Genomic DNA, 17,452 nt, shown 5'->3' with positions numbered 1-17,452 from the left:
GGTGCTAGTCCCAGTCCCGGTGCCGATGTCCCGGTGCCAGTCCCGCGCGGTGTCAGTGCGGGTTCCCGGCGGTCCCGGTGCAGTGCCAGTACCAGGCCGGCGACAGTACCAGTGTCGGTTCCCGTCCCGTTCAGTGCCATCCCGGTCCCGTTAATCGCCGGCGCCGAGCGGATCCCGCGGGCGCCGCCGCTGCTCGGTGCCGCCCCCGGCCGCAGCACCGCCCCCGGCCCGCCCGTCCGGGGCTCTCGGGGCTCTTGGGGAGCGGGGCCGGTGCGGAGCGCGATGGTCCCGGCGGGGCCGCCCCGCTCCTGCCTCCTGCTGACGGCCGCGCTGCTGCCGCTGCTGCCGGTACCGGCACCGGGGGCAACCCCGGGCCCCCCCGCGCTCACCGACGCCGAGATTGAGGAGTTTCTGCGGGGTTTCCTTGGACCCGGGGACGGCGGGGACCGGGACGGGGACGGTACTGAGCTGGGCTTCGGCACCGACCTCAGCATCGGCACCGGCACGGGTGAGTGATCCTCCGGGGAACGGGGCTGGCGGGATGGGGCTTTCTGCAGCCCGGCCCCGCCACGCTCACCCTGCCTCGGGGTGGCTGTTCCCCCTCCTGTCCCCTCAGACTCTCCGGGGTCGCTGCCGGAGCCTGAGAAACCCAGGAAGGGGAAGAAGGAAAAAACCCCCAAGAAGCCTAAGGAGAGACCCCGGGGCCCCAAGAAGGATAAGGACAAGGTCAAGGATAAGGACCAGGGCAAGAACAAACCCCCCAAGAAATCCAAGGAAAAGCCACCAAAAGGCTCAGAAAAAAACCCAAGGGGCTCTGAAAAACCCCCAAAAGGCTCCAAAAAGCCCAAGGAGAAGCCACCCAAGGCCAACAAATCCTCTGGCAAGAAGCCACCAGTGCCACCAAGCCCCCCCACTATCCAACAGCCTTCACAGGGCAAGGAGGATGAAGAGATACCCGAGTTCCTGGAGCCTTCTCGCAAGGAGAAGGAGGAGGAGGATGGAGGTGTCCGAGGTGAGTTTTGGGGACACCCATCTTGCCACCAGTGAGGTTGGGTGGGAGGTCTCAGCCCAGCAGAGTTTCACCCCACATCCTGCCCACTGCCTTGGCAGCACCTACAGCTGGCCGGGCTTTGTCCCCTTGGGTTTCCCCTCTGTCCTCCCACTTTCCTTCCCATGGGATTTTCTTCCCCCTATGGGGCAGGGAGGGGGGCCAGGACAGGGGCCTGGGAGGCCGTGCCAGCCCCTCATTCTGTCTCTGTCCCCAGGAAAGCTGGAAGAGCCACCAAATGAGCGCTGGGGGCTGGGCCGGGAGGACTGGAACCCTGATTCCCAGCCAGGTGAGTGCCCAGTCCCCAGGGCTGCCACCCCATGTCTTGGGGACACGCCTCTGCAGGCCAGGGCTACTGCTCTGCACCCAGTGGCTATCTCCTTGTGTCTTGGGACTACCTCCCTGTCCCCAAATGTCACCTTCCTGCACCCCAATGTTATGTCCCAGCTCCCCAAGGCCATGCTCCTGCAACATGGGCCACCTCCTTGTTCCCAAATGCTACCTTCCTGCACCCCTATGTCACCTTCCTTTGTCCCAGCACCATCTCCCTGCACCCCACTGCGCTCTGGACTAATTCCCTGCTCCCAAGTGCCACCTCCTCTGTGCCCAGGACCATCACCCTTACCTCAGGGCCTCCTTCCTGTCCTCAAGTGCCACCTCCCTGCTGTCCCCTGCCTGCAACCCAGTGCCACCCCGTGCCCCTTCTCCGCAGAGGTGCCCGAGGAGCCGGAGCCCCCGACCCTGGACTACAATGAGCAGCTGGAGCGGGAGGACTATGAGGACTGTACGGTGCTGGGCAGTGCCCGGGGGCACCGGGCCCACAGGGAGGGATGGAGGGCACGTCCCCCCTGCCTCTCTGCACAAAGCCAGTGCCCCCCTCTGTGTCCCCAGTCGAGTTTGTCCGGCGGCAGCAGAAGCCCCCCAAGCCCCCGAGCAGGAGGAGACCTGAGCGGGTCTGGCCCCAGCCCGAGGAGACGCGTACGTGGCAGGATGGGAACATGGGGGGCTGGCACTGCTCAGGGTGAGCGTGGGGGACAGCCCGCAGCCTTGGGAACCCAGAGAAGCAGCATTTTGGGGCAGCCTGGAGCTGGGATGAACATAGGGACAGCATAAGGGACCCTGTGGGGGTGTGGGGATCTCTTGGTGGCACGGGGCTCCTGAGGGGATACAGAGGGGTCCTGCAGGGACATGGGCACCCTGTGGGGGCATGGAGAACCCTGTAGGGACATGGAGTTCCCACTGGAGCATGGGGGACTCCTGGGGGGACACTTGTGGGGATCTCTTGGGGGCATGGGCATCCCAGTTACAGGGATACAGAGGGGTCTGGTGGGGACATGGGGACCTCACGGTACCTGGGAACCCGAAAGGGAAATGTGGGTGCCCGAGGGGGGGGGCTGACCCCATAGGGACCCCATAGGGGACAGGGGGCACCCTGCAGGGGCATGGGGACCCTCACTGCCTCCCCATCTCCAGCACAGCCCCTTCCCTCCCCTCCCCCAAGCAGAGCCGGAGGAGCCCCCCCCACAGCCCCCCCCACGGCCCCTCCCGCAGCCCCCCCTGCCTGGCCCAGTGACCGAAGGGGACTACGGCGAGGGCTTCGAGCCACCGGACTACGATGAGTGTGAGTGAGGACCCGGGAGGGATGGGGCAGCCCAGCACCCCAACATCCCCATCCCTGCCCCCCATCTCCAGAAGGCTGGCCCAGCCCCCCATGCTGTGCCCCCCAGGGACCTACGGGCTGCCCCCCCCCACGAAGCCCCACGAGCACCCAGACAAAGAGGACAGGATGGAGACAGATGAGGAGAAAATCAGACCCTGTGAGAGGGGTGGAGGGGGCTGGGCAGGGTGGGCAGGGGCCGGTGATGGGGGTGATGTGCCCATGGTGGGCACGTGTGCCCCAGGGTCGATGGCAGAGCCACAGGGAGTGTGGTGTGTCCCTGGGCTGGGTTCCATCCCCACAGTGGGTGTCACATTCTTGGGGTGGGTGGCATGTTCCTGGGACTGGTGTCACGTCCCTGGGGTGGGTGTCACCTCACCAACAGCGAAGCCCAAGAAAGAGGAGGAGGAGGAGCGCTGGGCAGAGGAGAAGGGCCAGGACCGCAAAGGTGGGTGCCAGCCCCCATTCCTGTCCCCTCACACCTGTCCCTGCCCCTGCCCCTCTCACTGTGCCTTTTCCTTTGCCAGGAAAACCCCAAAAAACAGGAGGAAAGAAGTGGGATCCAGATGAGGAGGAATGGGGCCCTCCAGCAGAGAAGAAAAGTGAGTGTCCCCATTCCTGGGGTGACAGGGGACAGGGACACCCTGCCTGGTGGGTGGGGAAGCCCATCACCTCCTGCTGTCCCCAGGGTGTCCCCCAATTGGGCTGGAGTCCCACCGCATCGAGGACGACCAGATCCTGGCCTCCTCCATGCTGCGTCACGGCCTGGGTGCACAGCGTGGCCGCCTCAACATGCAGGTGAGAGTCACACCCAGCGCCCACCCCGGGGATCTCGGTGACACCCCCGCCCACGCCCCACTCCCTGCTCCCCAGGCGGGCACCAACGAGGACGATTTCTTCGACGGGGCGTGGTGTGCCGAGGACGACAGCCGGGCACACTGGCTCGAGGTGGACACGCGCCGCATCACCATGTTCACCGGGGTCATCACGCAGGGCCGCGACTCCCAGATCCAGTACGGGCACCTGGGGCTGGAGCTGGGGACGTGGGGCAGGGGAGCAGTGTGGGGACCCCCTGTCCCAACCTGTCCCTGTCCTCCCACAGCGATGACTTTGTCACCAGCTTCTACGTGGGCTTCAGCAATGACAGCCAGCACTGGGTGATGTACAGCAATGGCTACGAGGAGATGGTGGGGACTGTTCTGGGTGGGTGACATGGCAACCATGGGGAGCCTCTTGGGTACATCTCTCCCTCCTGGGCAGATGTTTTACGGCAATGTGGACAAGGACACGCCGGTGCTGAGCGAGTTCCCTGAGCCAATGGTGGCCCGGTACATCCGCATCTACCCCCAGCGCTGGAATGGGAGCCTCTGCCTGCGCCTTGAGGTCCTGGGGTGCCCCCTCTCTGGTAACAGTCACCCCGAAGCAGCCTGGGGGCCATGGGGGGGTGGGATCTCTGCAGCCATCCCACGCTGCTGTGTCCCTGTCCCCTCCACAGCTGTCAGCAGCTACTACACCCAGCAGAATGAGGTGACCTCCACGGACAACCTGGACTTCCGACACCACTCCTACAAGGACATGAGGCAGGTGGGCACTGCTGGGGGGCAGATCCGGTGAGGGGTGGGATCCTCTGTAGGGGATGGAGCACACATGGTTGTGGGATCCTCCATGAGGAATGGACATCTCTGTGGTGGTGAGCGCATCTTTGGGGCATGGCATTCTCTGTGGTTGTGGGCACTTCCATGGTGGTGGGCATCTTCACAGGGTGGGATCCTCCATGGGCGTGGGATTCTCTGCAGGGTGTGGGCTTGTCCCCCCAAGCACTGCCCCCATCTCTCCCCACCCTGCAGCTGATGAAGGTGGTGAATGAGGAGTGTCCCACCATCACCCGCATCTACAACATTGGCAAGAGCTCGCGGGGGCTGAAGATCTACGCCATGGAGGTCTCCGACAACCCGGGCGAGCACGAGACGGGTGAGGGAGGTGTGAGGGACTAGGGCCCCCAGCCATGGTCCCAGGGGTTTGCTGACCCTCCTCGGCCCCTGCCTCCAGGTGAGCCTGAGTTCCGGTACACGGCGGGGCTGCACGGGAACGAGGCATTGGGCCGGGAGCTGCTGCTGCTGCTGATGCAGTTCCTGTGCAAGGAGTACCAGGATGGGAATCCCCGCGTGCGGGGCCTGGTCACCGACACCCGCATCCACCTCATCCCGTCCCTCAACCCCGATGGCTACGAGCTGGCCCACGAGGCGGTGAGGGGGTGGCAGGGGCCATGAGGCAGTGAGATGGGACAGTGGAGCAGTGGGGCAGGATGTGGGGTGGGCTGTGGGGCAGAGGGATGGAATGGCAAAGCAGTAGGATGCAGCCCCCCCTTCACAGCTCACCAGTGCCCTGGACTGGCTGCAGGGCTCCAAGCTGGACACCTGAGATGTGTCAGAAAAGCGGATGGGACCAGGAACAGTGGGATGGGACATGGGTGGTGGGACACAGCCCCCCTGGACTCACCAGTGCCCTGGGCTGCCCGCAGGGCTCCGAACTGGGCAATTGGGCACTGGGCCATTGGACAGAGGAAGGCTTTGACCTCTTTGAGAACTTCCCCGACCTGGCCTCAGCGCTGTGGGCAGCTGAGGAGAGGCGGCTGGTGCCCCACCAGTTCCCCAACCACCACATCCCCATCCCGGAGCACTACCTGTCCGAGGATGCAGCGGTGAGTGCGGCACAAGGCACAGGGGCGGGGAGAGGGTGGCAAGGGGTGACACCTCATGCCCTGTGCCTGCCTCACAGGTGGCAGTGGAGACACGGGCTGTCATGGCGTGGATGGACAAGAACCCCTTCGTACTGGGAGCCAACCTGCAGGGTGGGGAGAAGCTGGTGTCCTTCCCCTTCGACACGGCCCGGCCCAGCCCCCCAACGCCGGCAGCTGCCCCTCGCCCACTGGACTATGAGGATGAGCGCCCCGAGCTGCAGGAGACGCCCGACCACGCCGTGTTCCGCTGGCTCGCCATCTCCTATGCCTCAGCACACCTCACCATGGCCGAGACCTTCCGTGGGGGCTGCCACACACAGGACATAACCGACGCCATGGGCATCGTGCAGGGCGCCAAGTGGCGGCCCCGGGCTGGCAGTAAGTTGGGGCCAGTGGCATGGCTGCCCCATAACCCGACCACTGGCAGGTGAGCAAGGGCCTGGGTGGGCATGTCTATGCTCTTGCAGGTATGAATGACTTCAGCTACCTGCACACCAACTGCCTGGAGCTCTCCATTTACCTGGGCTGTGACAAGTTCCCCCACGAGAGCGAGCTGCAGCAGGAGTGGGAGAACAACAAGGAGTCTCTGCTTACCTTCATGGAGCAGGTGTGCACTGGGACATGACCACAGCTGCCCCACCTGTCCCACACAGTTCCACTCATCCCTTTTCCTCACCCAGATCCACCGGGGAATCAAGGGTGTGGTGACAGACCAGCAGGGAGAGCCCATAGCCAATGCCACCATTGTGGTGGGGGGCATCAACCACAACGTCAGGACAGGTAGGCACTGTGAGGTGCTGGCAGGGCACTGTGAGGTGCTGGCAGGGCACTGGCAGCACCACCCCCACCCCACCCCGCTGCCCCCCGTATCTGCAGCCAGCGGCGGGGACTACTGGCGCATCCTGAACCCGGGTGAGTACCGCGTGTCAGCGCGGGCCGAGGGCTACAACCCCAGCGTCAAGACTTGTCACGTCCTCTACGACATCGGGGCCACCCAGTGCAACTTCGTCCTGTCCCGCTCCAACTGGAAGCGCATCCGTGAGATCATGGCCATGAACGGGAACCGGCCGATCCGCCGCGTGGTGCCTGGCCGGCCCATGACGCCCCGTGAGCGCCTGCGCCTGCGGATGCGTCTGCGGCACCGCATGCGGCTGCGGGAGCAGATGCGGCTGCGGCGCCTCAACGGTACCTCGGCCCCGCTGCCCACCACGGCCCTGCCCTTCCCCTTCAGCAGCACGGCCTACGCGCCCTGGAGCCAGGAGCCGCCCACTGCTGGCACCTGGGAGATGGACACCGAGACAGAGGTGGTCACCGAGCTGGTGACAGAGACTGAAGGCTGGGAGTTACACACGGGGACGGCACAGCCCTTCACCACGGCCGAAACCTACACCGTGAACTTTGGGGACTAGGGACACTTGACCTCTCACTCTGCTTCAAGCCATGGTCGGACGCTTTGGCATCCACTTCCGACATCTTCCCTGAGCCCAGGCAGCTGTTCCAGGTGGGCTCCAGCCCCTCACCTTGCTGCTTCCAAGGACTGCAGGCATTGTCGCCAACAGCTGGGTGCTGTCAGGGACATGCTACCCCATCCCTCGGAGCTGGGCAGTGCCAGCCCACTGTCCGTTTCCCAGTGGGGTGGCAGGGGTGGTACTGCTCTCCTGGGTAGAGCCCATGGAGGCGGGCACAGCCTTTCTCCCCTCCATACAGTTTTTGTTACACAAATAAATCAAGTTATATTGGTAAGAACATCTTGTCCCTCCAGTGCTTCCCCAGCTCTGTCACCCTCCCAGAGGACAGACAAAGGCAGTGGGTGCCAGGACCCCTTGTGGAGTCTGTGCCTCCCTGTGGTCAGTGTCCAAGGTCCATGTCCCCATCCTCGCTGTCAGCCCCAAAGCTGGAGAAGGTGATGGGCTGGCAGCTGAGGTCGCGCAGGTTGACGAGGCAGGCGGTCTGCGTGGCGCTGAAGTCTGGCACCGTCACCAGCAGCACCCGCCGCCCCTCCTTCCCTGCAAACACAGGTGGGTGTCAGGCAGAGGAGCCCCCCAGCAGCCCCCAGAAAAATCTGGGGGTGCTGCGAGACCCACCTTGGAGCAGCTTGCTCTGGAAATGGGGCGCATTGCCGCAGAAGTAGACGTGAGGGCACTCGGTGAGGATAAATGGGTCAGATTTGTAGAATGGGTAACAGCCTGTGGAAGATGGGAATTAGGGGGGGAGCCCCTGGGAAAGCCCTCCCATTCAACAACCCCCCAGCCCTCACCATACCTAGTGTGTCTGGGGCCGTGGGGCTGATGTGTCCCGCCAGCAATGTCCACTCCAGGATCTCCAGGTAGTCGTCCATGCTGCTGTATTTGAAGATATCACTGATGTTTTGTCCTGATGTCCCTAAAAACCTACATTATGGAGGAAAGAAGGGGAGCTTTAGATGCTGGACACGCCAGGACGTGTCCCATGGTCCCACACCACTGACAGCCAGCAGAGCTGGTAGGTTTGCTTACCTGACACCGTCCAGGCTGGCCTGGTAGGGGTTGGTGACGAGGCGCAGGGTGGCATAGGCACTGGCCAGGGGCAGCATGCAGCGGTGCAGGGGCTGCTGTGGCAGCGTGTAGTTGGTGGGGTCAAACTCGCCGGGCATCACATCCACAGGCACCGAGGTCTGTGGGTAGAGCGGGATCAACTGGGTGGCCAAAGTGCCTTCCAAGGGGGCTCAGAGCAAAGCCCTGCTGTCACCTCTTCTTCTTTTCCCCAGGACACCCCGCCTGGCTTCACCGAGGAGGCCAGATCCCAGGAGAAGGATTTGGAGCTGGGTATGATCTGCCTCCCCATATGGGGTGCTCAAAGGGAAGTTGGGTGCAGGGGAAGGGGGTTTTGCCACTCGGCACCCCGGACTCAGGAACAAGGCTCCCTCCCTCAGAGGAACCCAATTTCCTGGCCAACCCCAAGCACCCACACAGAGCTGCAGCAGGATCTCATCCAGCACCTTCACAGCCTCCACACTTGCAGCCTGCGTCTTCTTGGTCAAGTACTTGGCCTGGGTAAGCAGGAAGACAGTGAGGGACAACCCTGCATCTCTTCTGCCCCCTCCCCACACCCTCCCAGCACCCCAGAAGCACGGCGAGGCCGCGGCCCTCTGCTTGCCGTACCTTGTTGAGGGTGTCTCGGCTCTGGGTGTTCTGGCTCAGCAGATTCCCGGCCAGAATGACACGGGTGATGTGGGCAGCGCAGCTCTGCTCGCCCTCTGCACCCAGCTGCCCTGTCACCACATCTACCAGCAGCTGTGTGCTCAGCAGGGCCTCCCCACTCACGCTGCCCAGCCCCAGCCCCGAGGCCAGCAGCACGAACCTGGATGTACGGAGAGGCTCAGGCAGTGTGCCATGCTCCCAAACTTAGGGGCTGCAGAGAGCTGGGGCAGGGAGCCCAGACCCCCTGCCAGCCCCCTTGGCACAAGGGGCTCAGGGACACAGCAGGGACACAGTGCCAGCCCCAGTCCTGCGGCTGCTGCCTCACCGGTCGGAGCTGGGCCCGCTCCAGGGCAGCGGTGGCGGCAGGTCAGCGAAGCAGTGATCCTTCACCAGGAACCTGCCGTCGTCCTGCTCACAGCCGTACACAGCCACGATGGTCCCTACGGCACAGCAGGTGGTCAGCCCCTGGCAGGGCAGCTGCCACCACAGAGCCACCGCTGTCCCTTACCTGTCACCAGCCTCTGCACGTCAATGGCTCCTTCCAGCTTGATCCGCTGCAGCTCATCCTCCAGCATCAGCTCGTCAGAGGGCTGGATGTACTTGGGCAGGGGTGGCTGAGGCACCAGGTTGTGCTGCGAGGGCACAGAGATAGCTTTATAACCTCAGCAAGGACCAGCAGCCCCCAAGGACCCTTCCCAACCCCAGCCCCCCACCACCAGTACAGCCAACACCCCAGTTTGGGGTCCTGGCAGCTGGAACTGCCTGGATGGGCCGGTTTCACTCACTGAGCAAGAGTGGTGGCAGGCAGGCAGGGGGAACAGATGGACAAAGGGTGGGTTTAGATTGGATATGGGGAAGGAATGTGAGGGTAGTGAGGGCCTGGCACAGGTTGCCCAGAGCAGCTGTAGCTGCCCCTGAATCCCTGGAAGCGTTCAAGGCCAGATTGGATGGTGCTTGGAGCAACCTGGGCTAGTGGAAGGTATCCACACACGCTGGCACCAAGGTGGCATACAGGGACAGGCTGGGCACAGGCCATCCTGCTCAAACCTCTGCCAGTTCCCTGGCTACAACGAGCACAGGGAAGCCATGGAAGCCCAGTTGAGCTCTCTGGTATGCAGGCACAACTCCCCCTCGAGCTGTGCAGAGTAGGAGGAGGAGGAAGAGGAGGAGCGGGTGAGCCCATTACCTCCTCGCTGATCTCCTGCAGGATGGAGGGCTGGAGCTGCATGGCCTTGAAGAGTGTCCCCACCACGCAGCACTCCTCACCTTCCTGCAGCTCCGAGAGCCTCCGCACCACAATGTCGTTCCCTGTGGAGAGCCGGGGGTCAGCGGCCTCAGGGTGACAGCGGGCACAGCGCGGAGCTGGCAGGAGCAGCAGGAGGGCCCCAGCGCTGAGGTACTGGGGAATGTTGGGAAGCCTCCTGCTTCTCCTCAAGGCACGGCGCCCAGCAGACATGTGTGGGCCAGATGGGGCCGAGGAGCATTCCAGAGCCTGCAAGCCTGCAGGCATTTCCTCTGTGCTGGGGGGGAAGCTGGATCATGATGGTGTGTTCGGCTCCTAGTAACAGCTCTGCCTGGGAAGGGCCCAGGAGGCACCTTGGGCAGGGCGGGCTGCTGTTGCTGCTCTTCACCCAGGGGATGACCCAAACATCCTGCAGCTGACAGGCAGGAGATCACTCAACACCCCCAAATCTGATCTCTGCCAGGGCCAGATCCTCTGCCCCAGATCCCTGCTGGAATTCAGGATCCCCATCACTTCCAGAGAAGGTGCTGGCATGCTGACAGGTCCCTGGGCTTTAGGCAGGGATCCACACGGGATGCAGGCTGGGAGAACCTCGGGAGCTGCAAGAAGCATCGCAGCCCCAGCTGCACTCACTGTGTGGCTGAGGAGCAAAAATCTCCCTCACCACAAGGTGAGCCCAAAACTTGTTAACCCACTCCTGGGGATGCAGAGGTGCTCCAGCCCCATCCAGTGTGTGTCCTCCCATCCAGTATGTGGCCGTGGTACTGTCATTCCCCGTTTAAACCAGCCTGTGAAGTCCATCCTGAGCCTCAGGCCCTGGAGAGGAGCAAGGAACCTGCTCCTGGTCTCCTCTCGCAAAACAACACTGCCTGCACCAGCTCCTCGTCCTTTCTGGGTGACGTTTCTCCTCCCAAAAACCCCACTTTGCTCATCACACACTGCTGAGCGTGACTCTTGTCCCAGGAAGAGCACCCCACTGCCATCCCTGGCACCCCACACTGGAAACATGGATTCCCGAGCCCAGGAACGCAAACACTCTGAGTCAGAACAAAAACAATCCCGTTGAAGTTTCTTATTTTTGGCTCAAACTCCCCAAAATGTGTGTTCGGGGGGAGGGGGCTGTGCTCTCCAGATTTTTGTCTGCAGGCGCTTCCTGCTGGGAAACAAACCCCAAAATCTGGTCCCATCCCAGGACTCCAGGAGGTGGAGTTTAGAAACCACTGGGTCCTGTCACACTTGGCAGAGTCCAGGGTGGCCAACCAAGGACCAGCACTGGCTTTGCTTCCACACGGTCCACGGGGCTTGGGAGAGTACAAGAACAGGCGTCCAGCCCAAAAGCTTCCACTGAAGGGGTTTTTGCCCATAGAAGGGCAAAGCTGAAGGAAATTCGATCTCAGGCCGGGGAGGGGGGGCAGAGCCCAAGTTGCTTCATCCCGCGGATGGAAACTCTGAGCATGAGGGTCCCACCCACAGAACCACAACCCCCCCAGGACAGGAAACAGCCCCCCCCCAGCACAACCAGCACCTCTCACCCCTCTGCACCCTCCTGTGCCCCACTTCCTGGCCAGGGCCCCCCAGCCCCACCCTGACAAAGCTCACACTCAACTCCTGCTCCCTCAAGTGTGTGGGGCAATGTGACCAAGGCAATCATGTTCTCCCTGCCCACACCCCCCTTCCATCTGTGATGGGGAATGCATTTGTCCCAAGGCCAGCACTCCAGGTGGGAGCTGCAGCAGAATTACCACATAATCCAGCTGCAAATGTATTATCCCATCATTCCTGTGCATGCCAGAGCTGGGTGGCTGAGCTTGCTCTGCTGCACACCCCCTGTCAAGGGTAAAATGCTGCTGGGGACTGGCACAACTGGGTACACTGGAGCTGCTCAGGTTGCAGGAAGGTTCTGGGTGGATCCCAGCCTGGCAGGGATGAACTCCCCCCCAACAGGGATGGATCTTGCCCCCAGGGATGCCTGCAGGGCACATCCAGACTGAGGAACACTCACTTCTGGATTCCAGGTACAAATCTGGTCAAACACCGAGATAAAACCTGAAGACAACTCCACAGATGTTTGTTGCCAAGGCCACCACTAACCTATGCTCCCAAGTGCCACATCCACACAGCTGTTATTTCCCCCCAGGGATGGGGACTCCAGCACTGCCTTGGGCAGCTGTGCCAGTGCTGGACAGCCCTCTCCGTGAAGGAATTTTCCCAACATCCAACTTGAACCTCTCCTGGTGCAACTTCAGGTCGTGTCCTCTTGTTCTGTCCCTTTTCCCTGGGAGCAGAGCCCGACCCTCCCGCTGGCTGCCGCCTCCTGCCAGGAAATTGTGGAGAGCCAGAAGGTTCCCCCTGAACCTCCTTTTCTCCAGCCTGAGCCCCTCTAGCCGTTCCTGCTGCTCCAGCTTTGTCCCCACCCCTGGACATGCCCCAGCCCCTCAGTGTTTTTCCAGGGCAGTGTTTTTCCCGGGACAGTGTTTGCTTTTCCTGGGGCAGTGTTTTTCCCGGGGCAGTGTTTTGTTTTTCCCAGGGCAGTGTTTTTCCCTTTATCCCCCGGTGAGGGGCTCCCCGGGCTCACCCCATCGGCTGCGAGCGCGCCGCTCCAGGCTGGGCCGCATGCTGGCGAGGCGCACGGCGTAGATGTGGGCGTACTGCCGGGCAAAGCTGCGCTCGCCCAGCTGGAAGGGCTGCGAGCAGTCTGAGTAGCCCGACACGGCCACCCTGGGGAAGGTGGGGGGCTCAGCCGAGGGGGGGGCCAGCAGGCCCTGCGCCGTGGGGGCTGCCTGCTCCGCAAACATGGTGTGGGGCTCTAACGATGGGTCTGGAAAATAAATGGGTCCCACCTGGGTCCCACCCAAAACACAACAGTCCCCCTGAAAATGATCTCCCTCACCCCCAAAATACAAACCATGTCCGGGTCTGACCCTCCCTCTGCACACTGCACACCCCTCAGCCCCCCTTCCTCCCCTCTCCTCCCAACCCAGGGCATCCCCAAACTCATCCTGGTGACCGCACCATCCTCTCCTACAATCCCCTCCCAGAGCAGGACACCTGAAGTCCCCACAAAACACACCTTGGCAGGTCGCCCCTCTCCCAGATGGAACCAGGCCCTGCACAGCCCCCCGGACATGCCCAGGCACCAGCGCCTCCCCCCAGCAAACACACTCCCTCTGGCACAATCCTCCTCCCCGCTGGCACCGGCAACCCCCGAGCACACAAGAGCCGCCCCCAGACCCCCAACCCCAACGCCCCAGCACCCCTGGGCTCGCAGACCCCACAGCATCTCCCCACCCCGGTCAGGCTGCAGACCCCACAGGATCCCTCGGCCCTCCCCCAACCTGCAGACCGCTCAGGATCCCGCCGGCCCCCCTGAACCCGCAGACCTCACAGGATCCCCCGGCCCCGCTCAGGCTGCAGACCCCACAGGATCCCCCAGCCCCCCTCATCCTGCAGACCGCTCGAGATCCCCCCGGCCCCCCAGCCGGGCCTCCCCCGCTCCCACTCGGGGACAGCCGCTCAGCCGCGGCCCGGGTTTCCGCCGGTCACGTACGGGCTGAGGGGTCAGAGGCCGAGGGTCGCCGCCGGCACCGGTACCCGCCATGGGGGCGGGGCTGCAGCGGGAAAAGGCGCGAACGCTGCGAACGCGAAAGTTGCGCGCCGCGCGGCCAAGTGACGTCACAGCCGCCGCGAGAACGCTGCGGGGTGGGGGCGGCGCGAGGGGACCGGGAAGGGACACGGAGGGGACACAGAGGAAACCGGGAGGGGACCGGGATGGGGACAGGGAAGGGTCATTGAAGGGACATGGAGGGGACACGGAGGGGACACGGAGGAAACCGGGAGGGGGTACAGGGAGGGGACATGCAGGGCACATGGAGGGGACCGGGAGGGGACATGGAGGGGACCGGGGGGGGGGGGCAGGGAGGGGACATGGAGGGCAGCGGGACAGCGGGACGGACACCGGGACAGAGAGACACCGGGACAGCGGGACACCGACGCCCGACCCGGGGCCCCTCGGAAGCCGTGGGGTGAAGGGCACACCGTGACCGACCCCAGAGGGGACACCGGGACGGACCCCGCCGGGACACTGAGCTCTTGGGCTCCCCAGAGCCCGGAGGGGGCCGAGGAGGACCCGGGACAGGCCTCCCGGTCTCGGGACAGATCTCGGGGTCTGGCCACCCCTTGCGCCCCACACTTAGTGGATTTCCCTGAGGGGCGAGGCTGGGGGTGCTGAGCTCCCCCATGTCCCCCCCGTAACCCTTTCCTGCGGGGTGGAGCTGTGAGGCAGGAAGGGCCCTGGGGAGCAGCCGTGCTCAGTTTTGAGGGGTTTTGGGGTTTTGGTCCCCCGCCCCCGCAGCCATCTATAAGAGGTGTCAGGATGCAGGCAGTCACTCGCTGTCAGTGACCTGCTGTCGGCTCCGTGGGCTTACCATGGCTGCCACCTTCCTGCTGCTGCTGCTGCTGCTGGCAGGTAATGGGGACCCTCCTGATGGTCACCCCGAGGTGGAGGGGACAGGACACGTGGGGACCATGGGGATGGCAGCCTGGATGATTGAGCTGGGGGGCTGGGATCTGTGTGGGGACCTGTGTGTGATGGGCATGGGGTCTGTGTAGGGACAAGCACTCAGGGAGGTGGGAAGGAGGACAGGGGGACAGGCAGGAAGGATGGGGGGGGCCTGTGGGGATGGGGAACAAGCACCTGGGGGTGGCAGGGATGGGCTTGGTGCCCATGTTGGGACTGGCACCTGGGGGTGTTGGGGACAGGGTCTGCATGGCGACCTAGGGACGGTGGGAACAGAAGGATGTGAGTACAGGCAGGAGGGGTGGTGGGGATGGGGCTGAATACCTGGGGCTGGTGGTTTAGGGTCTGGGGACCTCAGTGATGGGCACCCAGCCTGCAGCCACACTCACTGTCCTGTCCCCGTGCAGCAGCACAGGCCACGGCTCCCCCGCCCTGCCAGGGTGACCCAGCGTCCTGGTGCTGGGACACGGCCATGGCCGCGCGCTGTGGCTGGGAGCAGCAGTGCCAGCACCTCCGCGACAGCCTGGCCCTGGTGAGCCCCCCAGCCCCAAGTACTGCCAGGGCCACCCAGGGGTCCAGGCAGCCCTGAGGATGTTTGTGTCCCCACAGGGGAATGTGGCTGACGGGGACGGCGTGGGGCAGGGCAGGGGGATTAAGTGCAGCCTGTGCACCAAGGTCCTGAAGAAGATACAGTCTCTGGCAGGTGACAACCCCGACGAGGTGAGGGGTGATGAGGGTCTGGGGGGCCGGGCTGGGGGCCCTCTCCCTCTGGCCCCCTGACCTGTGGTGGCTTTGGCAGTTGGCCGTGGCAGCAGCCCTGCAGAAGGGCTGCCGGATGCTGGGCCGGGTCCTGGGCAAGGTGTGCCAGCGGTTGATGAACAAGTACCGGGACCAGATCAAGGAGGAGCTTCAGAACGGGGACACGCCCCGGGACATCTGCACTGCCATGGGCATCTGCCGGTCCTGAGCAGTGGCCACGGTCAGTGCCCACCTCTATCCTGATCCTGCATCCTGTGTCCTGCACCTCATATCCTGCATCCCATCCCATACCCCATGTCCCATACCCTGTGCCCTGCACCCCACATCCTGATCCTGCACTCTGCATGGTAATCCCACACCCCCTGTCCTGCACTGTGTCCTGCACCCGAACCCACATCCTGCACCCATATCGTGATCCTGCACCAAATGTCCTGCACTCCCTGTCCCAGTCCTACACTGTGTCCTGAACCCTGTATCCTGCACCCCGCATCCTGATCCTACACCCCGCATCCTGATCCTGCATCCTGATCCTGCACCCTGCATCCTGATCCTGCACCCTGCATCCTGATCCTGAACCCTGCATCCTGCACCCCACATCCCCCCTCTGCATCCTGCACTTTGCACCCTGCATCCCTCACCCCACGCCTGCTGGAGGGGTGGGAGTGTGCTTGTGTTTTCTGAACCTTCCCTGCTGCAGCGCTGTAGGGTGGGGGTGAGCCAGGTCGCCCCGCAGTGCATGGTAGAGCAGGGGGAAGGCTGGAGAAGCTGCTTCCGCTGGCCCCTGGCTCACCCCCTGCTCTTTCCTCTCTCCACAGGCACAGCCCCGAGTGCCCCCAAACCCTGATGCTCCTCCAGCCCCTGATGCCCCCACAGCCTTGCCATCCCCCTCCCCCTCAGTAAAGTCCCTCCTCTGGCTTCTGGGTCTTGTTTGTCTGCCTTGGGGGGACACGGTGACAAGGGTGCATGGCACCAGGCCCTGGCAGGGGACAGCCTGGCCCTGGCCTGCCCCCAGCAGGGCCAAGGTGACACTGAAGGTGGCAGTGTTAGTGTGGGGATGCGTCTCATGTGGGTTGGAGTGAGCGGTTCCCTTTGCACACCTGGGCGGTCCTGGCTCTCACTGTCCCCTCACAGCACCCTGTGCCTGGCACTGCAGCTGTCCCTGCACTTGGCACTGGTACCTGTCATCCACTTGTCACCGGCACTGCTGTGGGCTTGGGACCATCCTCGCTGCCCGGCATTGGCACTGACCCAGCTGAGCACCGGGAATCCCTTCTGCAGCGCCAGCCAATCAGAGCACAGGGAATCCCTTCTGCAGCCCCAGCCAATCAGAGCACAGGGAGTTCTGCACCCTTTTTTTTTTTTTTTTTTTTCCTTTAATTCCAGCCAATTGCAGTGCAGGGAATCTCTTCTGTTTGTCCCCAGCCAATCAGAACAGGTGTCTGAGGGCTGCCACCAATCAGAGCTCAAGGATGCCTTTCTGTGCAAACCAATCAGAACGCAGGGAATCCTGCAGGCTGAGGGCTGCAGCGGAGCAGAGCAGAGAGATCCCCTGCTCCTCCCGCAGTGAGCTGTGGGATCCCAGTGCCACCCACAGATCCAGGGCCTTCAGGAGCAGCACGCTGTGTGGCTTTGTCCCTTGGAGTGACACGGACGCCCCCTGTGTCTCCAGCCCTTCAATGTGCAGTCCCAGCCACGGGGTGACCCTGCACTTTGCGAGGACACCAAGGTCCCTCGGTAGTCACAGCCCCCCGGGCTGGCCCCATACCCTGTGGTGATCCAGTCCCCCCAGGTGGTCCCAGATGCCCAAGAGGTACCCCAGCACCTCGAGATGGCCCTAGATCCTGGGTGCCCCTGTGTCCCAGGGCACCCCCAGACCCCCCTGGCTGGCCCCAGATATCACAGCTATAACCCATACCTTCAGGCTGACCCCAACACCCGAGCTGGCCCCAGACCCTGGAGTGCCCCAAATCCCCAAAGGGATCCCAACACCCTGTGGTGTCCCAAGAGGACCCCTCCACCCTGGGCTGCTCCAGACTCTCAGAGTGGCCCAAAACCCTGTGTTGCTTCCAGAGCCTTCAGAGAACCACAATATGCTCTGGTACTGCCAGATCCCTAAAGGAAGGATCCCCAACACCCTGGGGTGCCCATGACCCCTAGAGGGACCCCAATACTCTGCTCCAGACCCTGTGGTGAACTCAAATCTCTGGGATGCCCCAGACCTTTCAGGGAACACGGGTGGGGACATGGCTGGAGGGGATCCCCCCAGTATGCCCTCCTCCATGTGGCCAATTTCTGCTGCACTCTGGTCAG

At 63.4% G+C, this 17,452-nt stretch overlaps 3 protein-coding genes across 4 annotated transcripts; 2 read left to right on the top strand and 1 right to left on the bottom strand.

Moving 5' to 3' along the window:
- The first annotated feature begins 252 nt into the window (after positions 1–252).
- On the top strand, positions 253–7,191 carry AEBP1 (AE binding protein 1). 2 transcript variants are annotated; one of them, XM_054000500.1, is made up of 21 exons: positions 253–508; positions 617–1,012; positions 1,266–1,337; positions 1,761–1,832; positions 1,940–2,026; positions 2,553–2,669; positions 2,776–2,865; positions 3,091–3,153; positions 3,233–3,307; positions 3,394–3,503; positions 3,579–3,718; positions 3,808–3,892; positions 3,966–4,110; positions 4,201–4,289; positions 4,553–4,676; positions 4,755–4,951; positions 5,227–5,406; positions 5,484–5,823; positions 5,913–6,052; positions 6,126–6,225; positions 6,322–7,191. In XM_054000500.1, the coding sequence occupies exons 1-21, from the start codon at positions 283–285 to the stop codon at positions 6,852–6,854; spliced, it is 3,381 nt and encodes a 1,126-aa protein (XP_053856475.1). In that variant the 5' UTR covers positions 253–282; the 3' UTR covers positions 6,855–7,191. The 2 variants fall into 2 exon arrangements, with proteins under 2 accessions (XP_053856475.1, XP_053856474.1); XM_054000499.1 differs by having other exon boundaries at positions 2,550–2,669.
- POLD2 (DNA polymerase delta 2, accessory subunit) lies at positions 7,180–13,498 on the bottom strand. The gene is made up of 11 exons (XM_054000536.1): positions 13,415–13,498; positions 12,443–12,685; positions 9,811–9,932; positions 9,133–9,256; positions 8,950–9,064; positions 8,586–8,784; positions 8,393–8,473; positions 7,941–8,098; positions 7,708–7,835; positions 7,530–7,631; positions 7,180–7,451 (listed from the first exon to the last, which is right to left on the bottom strand). Exons 2-11 carry the CDS (start codon positions 12,660–12,662, stop codon positions 7,294–7,296), a joined length of 1,407 nt encoding a protein of 468 aa, XP_053856511.1. The 5' UTR covers positions 12,663–12,685; positions 13,415–13,498; the 3' UTR covers positions 7,180–7,293.
- Positions 13,464–16,060, top strand: LOC128820009 (prosaposin-like). The gene is made up of 6 exons (XM_054000476.1): positions 13,464–13,566; positions 14,219–14,332; positions 14,791–14,915; positions 14,993–15,103; positions 15,183–15,362; positions 15,958–16,060. Exons 1-5 carry the CDS (start codon positions 13,464–13,466, stop codon positions 15,348–15,350), a joined length of 621 nt encoding a protein of 206 aa, XP_053856451.1. The 3' UTR covers positions 15,351–15,362; positions 15,958–16,060.
- Positions 16,061–17,452: the final 1,392 nt, after the last annotated feature.

Source organism: Vidua macroura, chromosome 28 (assembly GCF_024509145.1).
Source record: "Vidua macroura isolate BioBank_ID:100142 chromosome 28, ASM2450914v1, whole genome shotgun sequence".
Taxonomy (NCBI): Eukaryota; Metazoa; Chordata; class Aves; order Passeriformes; family Viduidae; genus Vidua; species Vidua macroura.
This window is presented reverse-complemented; position numbering and strand designations above follow the sequence as displayed.

Bases quoted from the DNA above. Each gene is read 5' to 3' on its own strand.
- AEBP1 (XM_054000499.1), top strand. From the start codon at position 283: ATGGTCCCGGCGGGGCCGCCCCGCTCCTGCCTCCTGCTGACGGCCGCG. The intron at 1,338-1,760 runs GTGAGTGCCCAG...CCTTCTCCGCAG, and splicing joins GAACCCTGATTCCCAGCCAG to AGGTGCCCGAGGAGCCGGAG. The intron at 2,866-3,090 runs GTGAGAGGGGTG...CCTCACCAACAG, and splicing joins TGAGGAGAAAATCAGACCCT to CGAAGCCCAAGAAAGAGGAG.
- LOC128820009 (XM_054000476.1), top strand. From the start codon at position 13,464: ATGGGGGCGGGGCTGCAGCGGGAAAAGGCGCGAACGCTGCGAACGCGA. The intron at 14,333-14,790 runs GTAATGGGGACC...GTCCCCGTGCAG, and splicing joins GCTGCTGCTGCTGCTGGCAG to CAGCACAGGCCACGGCTCCC. The intron at 15,104-15,182 runs GTGAGGGGTGAT...TGGCTTTGGCAG, and splicing joins CAGGTGACAACCCCGACGAG to TTGGCCGTGGCAGCAGCCCT.
- POLD2 (XM_054000536.1), bottom strand. From the start codon at position 12,662: ATGTTTGCGGAGCAGGCAGCCCCCACGGCGCAGGGCCTGCTGGCCCCC. The intron at 9,933-12,442 runs GTGAGCCCGGGG...GGCTCTCCACAG, and splicing joins GCGCGCTCGCAGCCGATGGG to GGAACGACATTGTGGTGCGG. The intron at 9,065-9,132 runs GTAAGGGACAGC...GCTGTGCCGTAG, and splicing joins CGTGCAGAGGCTGGTGACAG to GGACCATCGTGGCTGTGTAC.